Raw genomic sequence first — 17,673 nt, forward strand, 5'->3', positions numbered from 1 at the left:
GTATGTTCATTTTCATTCATATTAGAGTTAAAAATACTTGAGATCATTGGGAAAGATATTCCTATTGTTATCATTATACACATGAGTGCTAAAGTTTATGTTGGTCAGGTAAGGGTGCACTCATCAATATGTCATAATTGGGAGCCCTGCTGTGGATCCTGTGTAACACTAGCTTCGCCCTCTCGTGACCCTCTCGTGACCCTCTCGTATTCTGAGCCTGGCTCAATGAGACATTTATCTGAGTATTTCCATGAAGCATGGGTTGGGGCTGAAAGCAATACACTACCACATATGTTTGATTTTATTTGTATTATTATTATAGTACATAATAAAAAAAAGAATCAGTGACTGCATTTTCAATTACCCCACAAAGATTGAACAGGGTCTTAAATAACGCCGATCAGGAGGGATCCTGTGTTCTGACCGACACCCGAAAAGAGCATAACCATCCGAGCGAACCCAGTCCTCAGGCTCCCCAACAATAGCAGTAGCAGTTTGCATTATTTTATTGCAATGTTGTTGTTTTATCACAATATATTGTTTTATTTACATTTCAAAACCCAGAAGTCATTCATTTACAAATGTGATTGCACTTTAGTTAACATACTTAAATGTACAGATATTAAGATGTGATAGACAGTTTTTGCATAGTTTGAATGAGGCAAAATGACATGCTTTTTCTCTCGAATATATTGTTATAATAATTTGTTTCAGATGTAATCATTTTCTGTAATAACATTTAATTTGGTGATCAAAAAGTCTTTTTTAAAACTCGAGTCTTGAAAAATAGGGGGGTCGTCTTAAAATCAGGGTCGTCTTATATTCGGGTCAACACGGTACATCACAGAGCGCCTCGGGTTCGCCAAAAAAGTCATCCAATAGGAGACTCAAATGCAGAAATTTTCACCAATCAAAAGTCTCGTTGTTCATCGAGCGTTGTCTAACCCGGATAGGCAAGGACACAAATACATTTACGCTACGGCACCGTGAAAGATATTTACAGTTATGGAACAGTGGATATACATGTTTGATATCAACGATTACACCATTTCCTCTATTTACTTTATCTAGCGGAAGGTAATGAGATTGATTTTCATACAACTTCATATTACGTATCGGCTATGCTAGTTTGTGATGATGTGTCAGTCAACCTACCTAGCAACTACTCTGGCTAATATCCTTATTGAAATGTAACATGATTTTCAGGTTGGTTTAATCTGGAAAAATGATTTAGTTTTTACGTCATTAAAAAGTGTAATTCCATTGTTATTCTTTAGACTGTATGAGTGATAAAGCCGTTATCTCGCTTCGTAGCTAAGCCAAGCAGTCACCAAGATTGCTAATATTGGTGACCCAAACCGAGGCATTACTTTTGCTTGGAAATTGCATTAAATGACGAAATTGATTGTTACAGCACAGCCAAGTCATCCTAATCAATACGACAAACATGTTACTCATACATTTGGAGTCTTAGATGCAGGTCCATTGCATTCTGTGTTTACAATTTTAAGAAGATAAAGCAGCTGGTCAAAGTTTTCCAGACACAAACCACATTTGAACCAATTTTTAAATTGTGCTGTACTTTCATTTAATGAAATAATTTGTACACTTTTTCTTTTACAGGTTTCTCCTTCAATTATGGCGTTTTAAAAAGCACAGCGTGAGTTTTGAGGGGAAAGGTCGGCTTTCCCCTCAAGTTGATGGTTGGACTGCAGGGTGTCAACGTTGAAGGAATTCTTGAATGTTTTGCCTTTTGTAAATTATAAAAGCAAATTATATTTTTATGATATTGTATGATTTTGTACAGAAGATAAAACACAGGTTGATGTTGTTTATTTAGTGATCATTATGAGGCAAAAGCCTTGGCTTGTGATCTGTATTTTCTTGAGATGGTAGACTGAGCAAGTCACACAGTTTCTGGGGTTGCTAGGGTGCAGTGGAACCTCAACACAAGCACAATTCTAGCACTCTACAGCACGGCCAGCTCAACTTTTTGTTTTGTGTTAATCTTTTTTCTCCCTTATTAAGAGAAGCCTTGTTTCATTACAAATTGTCACTGCAACGTGCATGAGTAATTGCTCCTGCATGTTGGTTTGTCTTTATTTCAGTTTGTAATTTAGGGTAGTGTCAAAAGACAGCAGGCCTTATTTGGAAGATTTTGGATAGCCCAGAATGAATCTGGAATTGTCAGAATGTACTCCAAAATGCCGCTCATTGCAGCATGCAAATGAGGTGACAGCAGCAATAACGAGTGGCTCGGAAGGACGGTTGCGAGCTTTCTTAACATCGCACTGCCACAATGCAGCAACTTTGCGGGATGAATTTGGCCGTACAGCATTGCACCTGGCTGCCTCACTGGGAAAGAAGGCCTTACTGGAGTGGCTGCTGGAAAATAAGAAGGCTGACTTGACAGTGAAGGACAAAGAATCGGGCTGGACTGCTCTGCACCGCAGTGTCTTCTATGGACAGATCCACTGTCTTCTTTCCCTTGTCAAGGTACATGTTTAAGTTGAGATTTACTACATCAAGGTGGTCATCGATCAACAGGCTGCTGTAAAAGCTATTTAATGTGATCTCGTAAAATTAAGCTCCAGTAAGTTTAATGAGTGTTTTTATGCTTTATATGTCTAGCACGGTGGAGTCCTCTCCACTCAGGATAAGGATGGTCTTTCAACTCTGGACCTGGTGATGAAGGACCGACCACCTCATGTTGTGTTAACAAATGCTGGTAAATTTACTGTTTCACCCTTACCACAGCATGATTTGGTGGTCAAATAAATACTCCACTTTCACATTAATCAAAGCACGGAACCATACTTGAAAATGTACGTCCTAATTATTGCTTGCTTCTACATATAACTATATATTTTCTTTTTACGCATTACAGACCCGACTGAAGTTTATACATGGGGAAATAATACTAATTTCAGCCTTGGGCATGGTAATCAAGAGAGTCGACAGCACCCCGAACTTGTGGATGTGTTTCCCAGGACTGGAGTTTATATTAAGCAGGTAGGCTTTGTGTTTTTAGCAACTTGGTTGCTCTTACCAAACATTCCATATTTTTAGTCCATCTATTAAAAAGGTCTTGCATGAGTCAAAGTGTCCTGCTCCAAATCCAAACTCACTACAGGACAGTTTGTGTTGCATAAAAATATGGCACCATCCGTTCGGCCAATGAGGAAACCACCTGGGTACCCCAGCAAAACAGTCTCCTGAGTTGTGTGTTATGCAACTATGTCTCTGGAGGAGAGAGGAAATGAATGAGCTCATACAAGAATGTCTGTTTCAATGGCGTAACGACCACATAAAACATTATTTCATTTATAAAAGAAGTATATAATGATGGCACAGCCATGTCAGCACAGGGTATTATAAATGTCAATTTTAGACGTTGATTTGTCACTTAAGCCTGAGCGTGTTTATATAGTTAACTGCCAGGCTGTGCCAACCTGGCTGCAATTTCCTACATAATTTGTCACACGGAGGCTCTTATGTGTAATTGGAGAGAGACGACGTTCTGGCCTACTGTTTGGCGCAAGGTGCCTTTGCTTGTGTTGAATATTTTTCCTGAAGTGCTGTCATCACTTGTCATCCTGGGTCTTTTCATGAATCCCATCCCATTGCAGTGCAGGTGGATCTAATTTCATGGTCGCGCAATGACTTTGTTGCTCCACATATTATCCCCCTCGTCTTCTTATTCCAATGCAACCGGTGCCAGAAGTTAAATATTAATTCCACATTGACATGTTTTAATTAAATGAACAACCATGATGTCCACATCAATGTCATACTTGGCAAAACATCCTTGTGCTCTATTGAATGTTTGAGGAGGGCCATGTATTAGTAATGATGTTTGCTTTTCCACTTGTCCGCCAGCCTTTTTATTGGCCAAGTATTTTACTATCACTCCAAGTGGCCTTGGCTGATGGACGTGGAAAGAGATGGCGACGTCTATGATGGGGTCAATTTGGAACAAGTCTTTGTGCAAACAGCAATTTGAGGGATGGGTTGTATTTGTCCCTCCCCTGTAACGCATTTATGAATGTCCTGTCTATGCTGTAAAAGTGACGTTTATTTTATTCATTTTATTTTGAGCCTTCAAACATGGTTAATTCAACTACTTAATGGTTTTCTTTATCACACTTTTAGGTGGTGCTTTGCAAGTTCCATTCAGTGTTTCTGTCTCAAAAAGGTCAGGTCTTCACTTGTGGACATGGTCAAGGAGGACGGCTTGGACATGGAGATGAACAGACTTACCTGGTGAGATTTATTTCATCAATGCCCATCCTAGCTTCGTATAAAATATCCAAGCAGCATTTGCTCTAGTTTGTACACGCTCTGCTTCACCATGTTCTTTAGGTTCCCCGAATGGTGAAGGGCCTGATGTCCCAACACTGTTCTCAGGTGGCAGCAGCTAAAGACCACACAGTGGTGCTGACCGAAGAAGGCAATGTTTACACTTTTGGACTCAACACTTACCACCAGCTCGGCTTGACTCCTCCACCTGCTTCGGCACATGTTCCTAAACCGGTGAATATTACATATTAGATAGCTGTTTAAATTGTCATCTATTTATATTTTGGAATTATGAACCCCATAAGTCTACAAATGTCTTTGTCTTATTGTTTAATTTTTTGTATTTAGGTGGTTTCCAAGACACTAAAAGGGAAGACTATAATTGGAGTCGCAGCAGGCAGGTTTCACACAGTTCTTTGGACTAAGGAGGCAGTTTATACAATGGGACTCAATGGAGGGCAACTTGGTAAGACCTGAAAAAAAAACTGGTGTGGCTAGGTGACACAAAGTATAGCGGTTAAAGATAATCCATTTGCTTTCTGTGTTAAAATGAAAGGTAAAACATTGCAAAAAAATCTCTCTTGTGGAATTTATTATTACGTCTGCGGTAAATGTTCTAAACTTATTAGGATTGTGCCTACTGTATATCCTGCAAAGGCCCTTTCTATTTACATTGTATTTAAAAAACAAAAAACAACAAAAAAAAAATTTGCTTGGTTTTCAGGTTGCCTGTTGGATCCCAATGGGGAGAAATGTGTAACAGTCCCACGGCAGGTATCTGCTCTGCACCACAAGGATGTCAACATAGCAATGGCTGCCGCATGTGGTGGCGCTACTGTGATAGTGACGGAGAAAGGAGATGTCTACTTGTTGACTGACTACCAGTGCAAAAAAATGGCATCAAGGTCAATAAAACGCCCATCACAGCAAAAGCGAATATTTTACATGCATTTTCCTCATTCTGTCATCACTAGTCATTATTTTTGCCTTTGATAGAGCATAATAATTAAAAAGGTACATACGCACTCTGTGGGAGATTATAAAATCCCCCTTTAAATAAGAAATTAACTATATTGCACTCACTGATTTGATGGCATACTATTAAAACATCTGCTTATAACAAGGTGATACTCGTTTCTGGTTGCTTTTGAGTAATGACGATTGTCTGGTCTTGCACCCATTCAGGCAGCTCAACATCAAAAAAGTCTTGGTCAGTGGTGGAAATCTTGACCATCGCGTGAACCCCAAGATTCTAAGTGATTGTGGGGGGGAAAAGTTGTCCATTCTGGCTTTGGATGAAGCTGGTCGGGTAAGTGCAGACAAAAGTAAAACAGGAAATTAGTTTTTTTTTTTTTTTCTTTGAATCCAAATGACCATGACAGCATTCATCTTTATGTATGATTCTCAAAAATCAGATTAGCATTTGATTTTCAGTTTTGTAAATAAAAAACAAAACAATAAAAACACATTTGAATGCCTCTTGAATTGACATTGTACAGTGCTACTTAGTAATTGTCTTATGGACTGGAGAATGAAACAGTATAGGCTTCTCTTGAGTACTTTTGATATGACGGACATGGTTGGCTATTATTAAGACTAATACTGTTTTGTATTTTACTGTAGCGTTGTTGTTTCTGCTCTTATCTAACTCATCATATTGTTGCATAGTGGACAGATATACAAACCTAACCGGTCTTGTCTCGATGGAGGCCTGTAGATAGAAATGATGACTAAGATTTTTGAGTAACTTATGTATTTTTCCATCCCTGTCAGGTGTTCTGTTGGCGCTCCTCAGGTAGCTCGATGAGACATTGCCAGTGGGCGTATGGGCGCCAGGTTTTCATGTCCGACATTGCTCTCAGCAAAAATGGCATGATGTTTGTGACTCAGGACGGGGAGGGATTCAGTGGCGTGTGGGCTGGTGAATATAAAAAGTTTGGTGAGAAAAAAGGTAAACTCAGTGAAATAGTAATAATAACTTTTGATTAAGCACATAATGTTGTTAAATGTATTATTCTATCAAGAAACCTATTGATTACTTTCTACCCCTTTGACACATTGTGAATTAAAGTATTGTGCTTAAGTATTCTAATAGTTCTTATGTATGTGTATTCTTGTATCAGAGATGAATGTAGAGGTTTGTGGACATTCAAACTTTGGCTCGGTGTTTGAGCGAATTCGTCTGGAAAAGCTTCCCTACGTTCACAGAGCTGTCAGTATCACCATGGACTCCAACGGTCGAAATTTTGGAGTGCTTCAAGTTGACCCCAAAACTAGGTACATAATCACTGGAAGGCCAGGGGTCTGCAACCTTTATTACCAAAGAGCCATTTTGCCCCCTCTTCTACCCAGAAAAATCATCAGGAGCTGCAAAAGATTAGCGTATTCATGTATTTTTAAAATATTTTCAGATTTTATATTTTTCCCTTGTTTTTTTTTTTTTTAGCAATTTTTTCCCCCCTCTTATTCCCCACATTTTGTTTGGTCCATCACCGTAATTGATTAAAATTGTCTTCTATTTCTGCAATGCACAGATTTGGTGGGGGAGCATAATGGGAGAAAAACACTAGACTCAGTTAGGATTCGAAAGACTGTACACAAAGAGCCTTATAATTATTTGCAAAGGGCGCAAATTTGCATCGTGTAGAACCCACTGCTGAGAAAGGGCTTTAAGGTTGCGGATTACTGCGTTCAGTATTGTAATCCTCACTACCACTTTGTGCGCAAAACTACTGAATTGACTAAACCCAACACAAAAACAATGCAAAAGGAAAAAAGATGGCTCATAAAACTATCATTTAAAAATAAATGCATTTAAAAACTTTTTTCCCCCCTTTGTTCCAGTTTATATGAGATTCCCAGCATCTCTTCACCCTCCTTTGCCACACACTTCAAGAAACTTCTGGAGGAAGCAGATGAAATGGACAGTATCCATGATGTAACACTTCAAGCTGGAAATCGCACCTTCCCAGTTCACAAATATATCCTGTCGATGAGGTCTGAGTTCTTCCGTAAACAGTTTATGGCTGAGCGTTGTGGGATTGAGGATATTGATAAAGAAGTGAAGAAGAGTGAAGACTCTGTGGGCTGCGACTTGTTAGTTTTGGAGAACATTGCACCGGAAATGCTGGAGTACGCCCTGCATTTCATCTACACCGATAACTGTGAGCTCTTGGTGCACGGGGCGCAACCTAGACACCATGGATCCCTGATGGAACAAAGCCAAGTATGAAAAATAATTAATGTCATTGTTATTTTTGGACTATGTTCCATCAGGTCAGAGTTTCATCTTCTGTTTGTGTACTGTAAGCGCTCTCATTTTTTCCTGGGTAGGATTCAGAGGAGGAGAGGCTTATCAGCAGCCTGCAGACCTTAGGTCTTAGAGGTCGATCAGCACTGGAAATCTACCGCTCCCTTCCCCTTGCAGCCAAAGGTGATTGTAACAAGGCCACAAGTAAAGGCTCCAAACCCAGCAAAAAGGGGAAAGGTAAAAGTGACAAAGGTACCCATGAAAGAGGGGACAACCCAGTAAAAACTTTACAGGCGGTAGCAAAGAAGCTTGGCCTGGGCATCCTGTCTGCACGGTGAGATAAATGTTCTAAACACTACCTGCCATCTTATTTATTGCACTCTTATCACAATATCTTATTTTTCCTCAACAGACTAGATGGTGTCAAATTTGAGGGCGGAAAGATCCATGTTATAGACAAGAAAACTGGCAACAAATTTAAGTTCAATCAAAATAAATGGTTGGTCTTCTGAAAATGCACTACATGTTCCTGCACTTTTTACAATCGATTTGTATAAGTGACTTTTATAAGTGAAGTGACTCAAAGTAGAGGTTGGGTTTTTTATTTTTTATTCTGGGGGGATTTAAATTTACTATATTTACCCATTATACACCCCCCCCCCCCCACACACACACACACATACATACACACAGTTCCCACCTGTCTAAACACTTGTAGGATAAAAATGTAGGATAAATAGCAATAGTTTTTGTAAAACAAATTTCCCCTTGGAAAAAAAAAATACTATATATTTTTTTTACTGACTTAGAAGCAATAAAACGTACCAAAATGCATTAAGTTAGTCCATGAGTTTCACCATTATTGAGGGAACCCTGCATGATGATATCCAGAGTGGTTTTTACTTGAATTGGTGAGTGTAAAAAGAGTAACATCCTCCTTTCTGCTTGTGGCTTGCAGTTCCTACCTGTGTGACGTTACTCTGAAATCAGAAGATGGCAAAGAGTTCCCGTGCCATAAAAGTGTCCTCTGTGCGAGACAAGGTATGAAGAAAATTACACCCCAAAAATGCTTTTGTGTATTTTGTATAGACTTTATAAGAATCATAGAATAGAATCATAGCATCTACAGTGGCCCAGAGTCTGAAGGCAAGGAAGGACATTTTCACTCAATTATGAGCATCTTGCTGCTGATTAGCTATGTGCAAACACTGCAGCTCCGCTTTACATTTTGACTCTGACACAATAGTCTTGAGCTAAGAAACTTTTTATGAGGGTGGTGATTATGTAAATTAGAAAATGGTTTGAAGAATTACTTCTTTAGTTGATATCTCATTTAATGGGTAGCTTTGACATGAGATACTGCAACCAATTAGAAAGTCCATTTTCATTTCCCCTATGTTTGTGTCGATTTCTGCAGAATACTTCCATAGTATGCTGAGCAGTTCATGGATTGAGGTTTGTTGTGCTTATTTTTGTTTTCGGTAACCATCTTGCTAAACAATTATTGCTTATAACCTGTCCTGCCATATCTCATTAGTTCAAGGGCTGATGCTTTGTTGCCTCCCTCAGGCTACAGCTTGTACTGCACTTCAGATGCCCACCACCTCAGACGTTCTGCTTGTCATTCTCGAGTATATTTACACAGACGATTGTCCCACCGTTAAAGGTAAACGCTCACATTGTATGCTTGAAAGACAGATTTGTAATTCTAGATGTTTTTATTTCCCTGGGAAATGAATACATATGAAACTCATAAATATGCTTTTCTTCGTCTTACTCCAGAGTCTACAAATGTGGTTTTTGTCTGCAACGTACTTGCTGTAGCAGATCAGCTGCTGATCACACGATTAAAGGAAATGTGCGAGGTTGTCATCACAGAGAATTGTAAGTCATGTTTGTATTTTTAAAATTTCTCTTGCTAAAGTAAACTTTAACGCAGGTATCCTTTACATAATGATCAACATGGGTAATAGAAATATTACAATTATAAATACTTTTTGATATTGCTCTTCAATATACAACCTGTTTATTTTTGCTACATATTGGTGGCGGATAAGCCAAAGTTATTAAGCAAAATATTCTGTCTCCCTGTGAGTTAGTGACAAGAATAATTGGCACTAATGTATTGTATGGGCCATCGCTATTCTTATATTCTAGATAAAAAGTGAGGCTTCCATCCTTTTTCATCAATCTCAGAGCGCTGCAATTTTGATTCTGCACCAAACTCTGCTTTTGACTGAAATTGACGTCAAAGCGCCCTTGCGCTCATGCTTTAAATGTTACTATTCTGTTTGAACTTAACTTGAAAAATGATTAGAAACTGATAGTTTTGTGCCTGATTGTAACCTTTCTAATATGCTCTTTCTAGTAACCCTGAAAAATGCAGCTGAGCTGCTGGAATTTGCCTCCATGTACAACGCAGAGCAACTTAAACTCTCCTGCTTCCAGTTCATTGTGCTGAACATGGCTGTGCTACTAGAGTCAAAGTGAGAACCATAATAACTATGCAGTGGCATCCATTGTCTTCCAAAGTATTGCAGGCGTCGGGCCGAAACTTCTCAATTTGATAGATTGAACATTTTCTCACAAATCCATACTATTAGTCAGTTTGCACTCCACACGTGTGTGTTTTTTCATATTGAATGTTGAAAATGACTTGGTCTCTTTGATGATACAATGTTATTAATGTTGACAATAAGCATACTGTTCTTTTGGTATCCTGAAGTGATGGTTATAGAAATATGAAAAGTCTGCCCAACGCTAGTGATACGATATATACTGTTGGTATTGGATAAATAGTTAACTATTATTATTACTTGTGTCTCTACTCTATATGATGTATTATTTTCTGTGATATCTTTAGAGCACTGGATTGTCTTAGTGATGAAGTGCTTCTGGAGCTTTCTACAGCCTACAAGGGGATGGTCAGTCACCTAACATCTGTCCTATAAATGTTGCCACTGCTGCCTCTTGCTGTTTTTATATAGTATAGATAAAGATGTACTGTAAGAAAATGTTATTCTTAGTAACTTAATTTGGAGGTATTTTCTATCAGAGCTTATGTACCAATTTTTATTTATTTATTTTTTAAGTATATTAACTTAATCGCTGCCATTGGTGTATTGTTGTTTTTTTTCCATCAACTTCAAGTTCTGACACTCAAGGAGGATGTGTGAATAATGAACAGCGCTAGTAGAGCAACAACATTGGAAAATGGTAAAAACAGTGTGTTAAAGCAACCTTAGACAACCTTAGCCCTGAAAATGACACCTATCATTTTTCAAATCATACCTTGAATAGTTTCTCTTACCATGCTGAACAATTATTCACCTTTGTAGGGCATTTCCAATCATTAGTTATAGGTGTCATTTTGTCCACTGCCATGGGTGGGTGGTGTCAGGAAGAACATCGAGCGTAGAAATTGTGCCAAACTTGTCGTCCACTATGGTAACTTCCAATTTATAGGGGCGAAGCCAAACAACATCAGGAGCCAGTTGTAATTTCAGGGAATTAGTTTTTTTTGGGAGGGAAGGCTGACAGTACATTATATGCAATATGAATTTTTACATTTGATTTCAGATCCCAGCAATGCGTAGGAGAATTGTCACTCCATATCCTGATGCCCCAGATCTGAGGACATACGAAGATGAGGATTTTGACTTTGCCTTCAGCTCGAAACTAGAATCTGAACTAGACCAATCCAGCAGGTACACAGGACTAAAGGGCCCCTGTAATAGCTTCAATAGTTAAACTCCTTAGCCTTCCCAACCATTGACAGCAATCACGATATACTATCATAAAATAACTAAATCAACTCATGTAACTAAGAACACATGGACAATCACAAGCAAGACAGGGTTTTTCTTATTTTCATGCTTTTGATGTAGTATCTCAGTAGCATGACAACATTATAAACAATACTTAAAAACGTGTATTCCTCTTAAGAAAAAATGTAAACGTTTGCTTTTGAATAATTAAAAACCCTTCATCCACAGGGAAGTACTATTAAAGAAAGTCAAGATGAAGGCCAAAAAGAAACCAAGGCGACGCTCTGACAGCTCAGGAGGTTACACGCTGTCTGATATTATTCAAAGCCCCCCTGCTACAGGTGTGGTTGCACAGACACTCACAGGCAAGCTTGAAATGTAAACGTTTAGTGACATGCACTTATTGCTCTCAGCAGTTTCCCCATGCCTGGTGAAGGCACGAAAAGGCACCTCCACAGAGTCACTGCAGGAGCTGCTCACGTCAGACTCGGAGGGGAGCTGCATGGGCCTGGGTAGCCCCAGAGATGTGCAGTCACCAGTATTTCATGACAGAGCTGTGGTTAGTGTTGGATTGCTATTAGTGTAATGGGCACATGTTATTTATGAAAAAAAGAAAAGGAAAAAACCTGGAAAATAATTTGTTTTCTTTTCCACAGGAGGAGAGGGTCTTGTGTCCGAGGATGAAGACTCCACCCGGTACATTAACAATGGAAGGCCACCCACCTCCCCCTAGCTCTGGTCCAAAAGATATTCCAAAGACCCTTCATGGGTAAGATAGACACTACTGAATTTTGTTAGTTCATCCCATTAAGCAGACTAAACCTTTCAAGCCACACACCCCGTTTAACATCTCTGCAGTTGTGCCCGCCTCGCGCACACAGATTTGGGCATTTAATTCTACTGTAGTCCTGTGGTCTGACTGCGTTACTTCGATTTGTAGACCTTCCCATCCACCTTCAGTCTTAGATCTTAGAACCATCATGGACATGGAAGCTAACTCGGTCAAGACCCTTAAAGCAGCTCCTAAAAGCTTCGCAAGGTAAAATATCATATGTATTTACACAGCTGCTGCTGACGGTTTATTTACAGTGCACATAACATTTTTGGTATGCCCACCCACTGCTTGCCTTCAGTGTCACTACCCTCTGCAAATATTCTCCTGGTTCTACAAAATTGTCCCAAAAGCAAAGGAAGATGTTGTCCTTGGGCAATAAAGAGACTACTGTGGAGTCCACGGCATCTAAACCAACCATCACGCCTTGCAAGAACAGTAGTGGGAAGACCTGGTGAGCGTTCTCTAGGATTCATCCATCCATTTTCAATATAGCTTGTCCTGTTGAGTTTTTGTGCTCATAAAACTTTGCCACCCTCTTAACATTTTGATTTCAAGGAACTACTTTAAGTGCATTGAGGAGTTTCACTTAAACAACAATTGTGCTTTGCCACCATATTGTGACATAGTATATGAAATTAACAACTTTTTAGGCTTGGTGTCATTACTTGTCATCAGAGCTTGGTCCCTGGGCTTCTAGGAAGAGAGGTGGTTCATTTCATTATCGCCAGACAGGGTTTATGTTGTGCCTTATTCATGCGTGTTTTCTCTTATCATTCAACTTCAGCAAAGATCCACCATTTCAGTGTGTTTTATTTTTCTCCTCCATCCTTTTCCATAATCAGGGCAACATCCCTCCAATCGCAACCCTCACCTTGCTCATTTCGGGCACTGCTCGAGGAGGAGGAGAACATACTCATCAGAGCGGGGCAGCCTGGAACTCACAGGGGTCAAAGTACTCAAGCGTTCCCTGTCAGTGTCACACCTGTTAGTAGGAGAGTGGCGTTCAAATCCACTGACAGCAGTGAGGTGGAGAAACCTGGGTAAGTTAACTACTTGTAGTGTGTTCTGCTATCACTGAGAGGCACTGTTGTCACAAAACAGTGCTTTACTCAATACTGTGCAGAAACCAGTGAACCCACTGGGCCAAACACAAGGGGTCATTTGGTGTACCATAGGAAATGATCCAATTTCACTTAATTGGTACTGCCCTATGCGTCTTCCTACAATGCCTCCGAATTCAATTTGTTATATTGTTACGAAAGTGACAGATCAACATTGAAAAGTCAACATTATGTGAGCAAATATATGTGGCAATTTAGGGGGCACGTTGTTTTTCCTCTTGAAAATTACGTGCTTTGGTTCAATGAAAGTTCGGAAACACTGGTCTGAATCACAGGTTCCCCAATAAAATTACGTGCAAAAATAAATATTGAAAATATTAGACTCACTACTTGTGTGGATCAAATGATCAATGTAAATCAAATTTACTAACATGACTGAAATATGTTTGCCCTTAACTATAAAAAAAAAAACATTTAACACTTATGTCAAAATACTGCTTCGGTGTTCTGTCTATTTTGCTGAGTAGGGGAGTATAAGTCTGAAGAAAACTGAACTCCAGTGGAAGTAGGTTGACCCAACTCAGTGATGGTCAGCATGGTTGACCTGACCTTAGACAAAGAGTCAACCTGACTTAAAAACAAACAAACAAAAACCACTTGTGTAGAAAAAGGCCTCCCCTATGTACACGCACACAACTATTAAAATGGGTTTCATAGTTAATATTTTCGAAAGCCTGTGACCCTTTGAGGCGGAAATCTTATCATTTTTTCCTTAGTTCCTGCTCGTACGGAAAGTTGCATCTCTGCTATCATACTTGTGCTGTATGTTTACCCTGCAGCTGATTTTCAAGGAGTACTCCAGATGTTAAACAGCTGTGTGAGTCTCGAGTGAAGCTCGTGATTGTAATAAGAATTGATAAGGGCACCCTTCATGTCACATTATGTCATACAGAAGAGGGAGCAGGTATCTGGTTTCTTGAAGACTCAAGAAACAGCAGCACCAATCACACCGTCTTGTGGAACACTCGTTTGTTGAGATTCATTTCTGGTCTCAGGATCTTAACCCCCCTCCCGTCTGTTTTTCGAATTACTTACTTTCTGCGCCGACTACATAGATTGTACGTATGAAACTATAGCAAGAATAAAAAAAATAATAGCAGATTGTATGTATGAAACTATAGCAAGAATTAAAAAAAAATAGCAAAATGCAGTTCAGGTCATCTTCAGTACATTGCATCATATGTGTCTTTGATTATTGGTGGTTCTTTAACTAATCCATTGTTATTCACAGAAAAATGTACTTAGTTTCTGTTTTCGTGTTTAGGCCAAAGCAATAGCAGCATTGCTTTGGCGCTATAATGTGACATGCTGGTGTAAAGAAAGTGTGTTGAAGGGAGTAGCCTTTTTTTTTTTTTTTTGCTGCCATCTTTTGGCAATTAAAAAACTTCATAGGGATTGGATGTCAATTACTTGCAGATTTTTGGTCTTTGCGGCTGGACTCAGTCCCTTCTCCCCGTGAATAGGAGTTTCTGTATTTTCTCATGTCAGAATTTTTATTAGACTTGAAAAGCCAAACAAATGCAGACAACTTAACTGTCACCTAAAATAGACATTCTGGTCTATGAAACAGTTTTTGAATGCAGTGTTTCAAGTGTAGTGTGGCAAAATGTCTTTTCTTATCCAAGTTTGAGATTATTTATACCTCAACAATCTTGGCCTAATAGTGTTGGAAATGAAATACACACCACGCAAATGGAGATCCAGGCTGGGTTACACAGTGACGCCCTATGAATGGGCAGTTTTTTTTCCCCCACACAGAAGCTCATCAGTATATGTTCACATAACCCTTTGTCCTCCCACTGAGAGTACAGCACTCCATACACCATCTCTTTCCTCATACCTCACCCGTCTCTCCTTTCAGGCCTTGGGTGAAGGCAGCAGTCGGTAGCCCACCCCTCCCCTCCCTGGTGACCTTTGCCTCCATCGTAGAGGAGGAGCAGCAGCAGGAAGCGGCGCTAATCCGCAGCCGAGAGAAACCACTGGCACTCATCCAGGTAGCACGGCTTGCCTGCGTGTGGTAGTGCTTTCTTTGAATGACGCAGACGTACACATGCCATGACACACCACAGCCAATGTCTCCCTTTCTGGAAGACGCTATTCCAAACACGGTTGGAAAATATCATTCCAGCCAGCGTTCTTTCAGCACCTTCTGAAGCCTTTTTTCCCCCCAATGACTATGGTTCACATCATGCTTTTATCGCCGGGCTTACTTTCCCGGCCCACCTGAGATTGTTGAGAATTTACAATATAGAGACTTTTTTAAAGATAGTTTTACTTCTCCATGCTCTTGCTTAAATTAAATCAAAGAAAAGGCAGTATAGTTATTAATCCCAGTTGAAGATTGCTGTACTACAGACCCAAAACAAACAGAAAAAATAATTGTGTAATACAAAATGTATATTTTAACGCCAAAGTGTTCAACCAAACCATATTTTATCTCATCAAATGCTACTATCTTAATGCTAATGAACAATACAAAACACAGCTAACTGCTTTTAGCATATGTGTTATGATCATTTTAAACCTTCAAATATCTCATTTTAAGCATTGATTGGTGTGTAGGAACAATGAATATTCACAAGGCAGAACATGTTTACTGTACGTGAAGGAACGCCCTCTTTTGCTTGTTGTTAGTTGTTCATCTCTTGAGTGGACCTCAGTGTTGCCCAGCATTTTCCAGTATGATGTTAATTCAGATCTGCTTGTAGACCAGAGATCACCTATATTTACAACTATATTTGTCAGAATTTTCCAGTAGTCACCTAGGGGGCTGGACCCTCAAATAAAACTTAAATAAAAATGGAATTTTAGCTCAACATTATTATATAATGTTTATTGTTCATATATTTTATTTTTCCATTTCATTAGATAACTGAAAGCATTTTAGCCTTTATAATCTCAGTTGTTTCTCTTTCCAGTTGCTTTAGTGCGGACCATATGATATTTTCTCTTTGATCCTCATAATTAAGAAATCCAGTCGTAGGTTGGGTTAGGCGGTTCGGTGGGCCAGATTTTGCAAGCGGGTCACTATTTGATGATCCTGCAGTCGACTGTAAAAAACTCCAACAGAAATTTCGGCAAGGTCATGGGAGCGGGAACAATGAGATGTGATGTAGTGGCGTTCAGTGTAAATTGCCCCCCTTTCCCTCTGTGGCAGATTTTCTGACCGCATTTGGTTGGAAAAGAGGTTTTCTCAAATACGTCTCCTTTTCCTGACTTTCTGTTCTTCTCTCCATGTAGATTGAAGAGCGGGCTATTCAAGACCTTCTTTTCCATTACAAGGCTTATGACAACCCTGATGAGCTGATCTTGGTGGAGAGGGCCTCCCCGTTCCCCATGGCAGCCCCAATATGGAACAAACACTGATTACTTGCCACAACATGGCAGTAAAATGAGAGGATTGTTGGCAGTGTGCTAATGTCATGCGCTTATAGATTAGAAATCAATTCTACTTTCTGCATCGTTACATCAAGTTGTCATCGTTCGCTGCATTGTGCTGTGAATGCGTGTCACGGGGGGGAATGTTGTCAAAAATATGAAAATGTAATCCCTCTGAGATGTTGGAGGATGGACCGTTTTTAGGAATTACCCACATGGCTTAAGTTAACGTTTCCCCAATTGTTTTTGTGATGTGATGTTGCCAAAGAAACCAAATTGAGATGGAGGCGCACACACGGGGTGCACAGTACAGAAAGGTTTTGGTTTGTTGGAAGCTCTCCGTAATCCAGAGGAAGTTTGGAGTGCCAACTAAAACTAGAAAATGGCAACACTGCCTGCTTTTTTTTTTATCTTGATTGATTTGCAGAGATGTTATGATGTCATTAGCATCAGTTGATACAAAAGTGGAGTGAAACAAAACTCGGACACTCTTCCAAACCATGGTTTGGTGTGACATAATACATATTTTGCAGGGTGGATTTTGTGGAGATGCCTTTGACACCCCATGGTTGCAAGAAGGTGCTGTGATGTTATTAGCCTAAATAGGATATAACAGAGAATCACGTTACATTTATCCTTATGTACTCATTTACATATTTTACTTTTTGCTTCAACCAGTATAGGCAATGTAGGTACCGCAGCTAGACCATGTGATATATTTGTGTGATTGGGTTGTGTTTGTATTAAAGAGCCTGAAAGATGAGAAATGGCATGCAATAAAGTATCTCACCTGTGCAATGACCTAGTGGAAACGTGAGTGTAATGATATAACAGCGGGCTGAGGGGAAACTGTGATGTCTTGGATGTCCTTAATTATTTCCCAGCTTTCTTCACTTTGAGGTGCAGAATCTCTATCTTACTACAAAAAAACGTAGCCTCCTGACACATTGGCTGCCCTGCATGAGCCACTAACAATTTGCACATCTCAGCCTCTAATTGAGTGTGATGACCCTGATCTGAACA

At 39.6% G+C, this 17,673-nt stretch overlaps 1 protein-coding gene across 2 annotated transcripts; it reads left to right on the top strand.

Annotated features, from left to right (window-relative positions):
* The first annotated feature begins 918 nt into the window (after positions 1 to 918).
* Positions 919 to 17,451, top strand: ibtk (inhibitor of Bruton agammaglobulinemia tyrosine kinase). Of its 2 annotated transcripts, none has more exons than XM_061288607.1 (29): positions 919 to 1,077; positions 1,624 to 2,496; positions 2,632 to 2,728; positions 2,888 to 3,012; positions 4,153 to 4,263; positions 4,363 to 4,533; positions 4,648 to 4,765; positions 5,024 to 5,204; positions 5,485 to 5,608; positions 6,073 to 6,250; positions 6,423 to 6,576; positions 7,144 to 7,525; positions 7,633 to 7,883; positions 7,962 to 8,048; positions 8,508 to 8,590; positions 8,967 to 9,004; positions 9,119 to 9,215; positions 9,332 to 9,433; positions 9,918 to 10,035; positions 10,413 to 10,473; positions 11,129 to 11,256; positions 11,545 to 11,657; positions 11,730 to 11,875; positions 11,973 to 12,085; positions 12,257 to 12,355; positions 12,450 to 12,602; positions 12,994 to 13,191; positions 15,134 to 15,266; positions 16,513 to 17,451. In XM_061288607.1, exons 2-29 carry the CDS (start codon positions 2,173 to 2,175, stop codon positions 16,636 to 16,638), a joined length of 4,011 nt encoding a protein of 1,336 aa, XP_061144591.1. In that variant the 5' UTR covers positions 919 to 1,077; positions 1,624 to 2,172; the 3' UTR covers positions 16,639 to 17,451. The 2 variants fall into 2 exon arrangements, with proteins under 2 accessions (XP_061144591.1, XP_061144592.1); XM_061288608.1 differs by having other exon boundaries at positions 11,733 to 11,875.
* Positions 17,452 to 17,673: the final 222 nt, after the last annotated feature.

Source organism: Syngnathus typhle, linkage group LG10 (assembly GCF_033458585.1).
Source record: "Syngnathus typhle isolate RoL2023-S1 ecotype Sweden linkage group LG10, RoL_Styp_1.0, whole genome shotgun sequence".
In the NCBI taxonomy this organism is placed as follows: Eukaryota; Metazoa; Chordata; class Actinopteri; order Syngnathiformes; family Syngnathidae; genus Syngnathus; species Syngnathus typhle.

Bases quoted from the DNA above. Each gene is read 5' to 3' on its own strand.
- ibtk (XM_061288607.1), top strand. From the start codon at position 2,173: ATGAATCTGGAATTGTCAGAATGTACTCCAAAATGCCGCTCATTGCAG. The intron at 2,729-2,887 runs GTAAATTTACTG...TACGCATTACAG, and splicing joins TGTTGTGTTAACAAATGCTG to ACCCGACTGAAGTTTATACA. The intron at 11,876-11,972 runs GTTAGTGTTGGA...TCTTTTCCACAG, and splicing joins TATTTCATGACAGAGCTGTG to GAGGAGAGGGTCTTGTGTCC.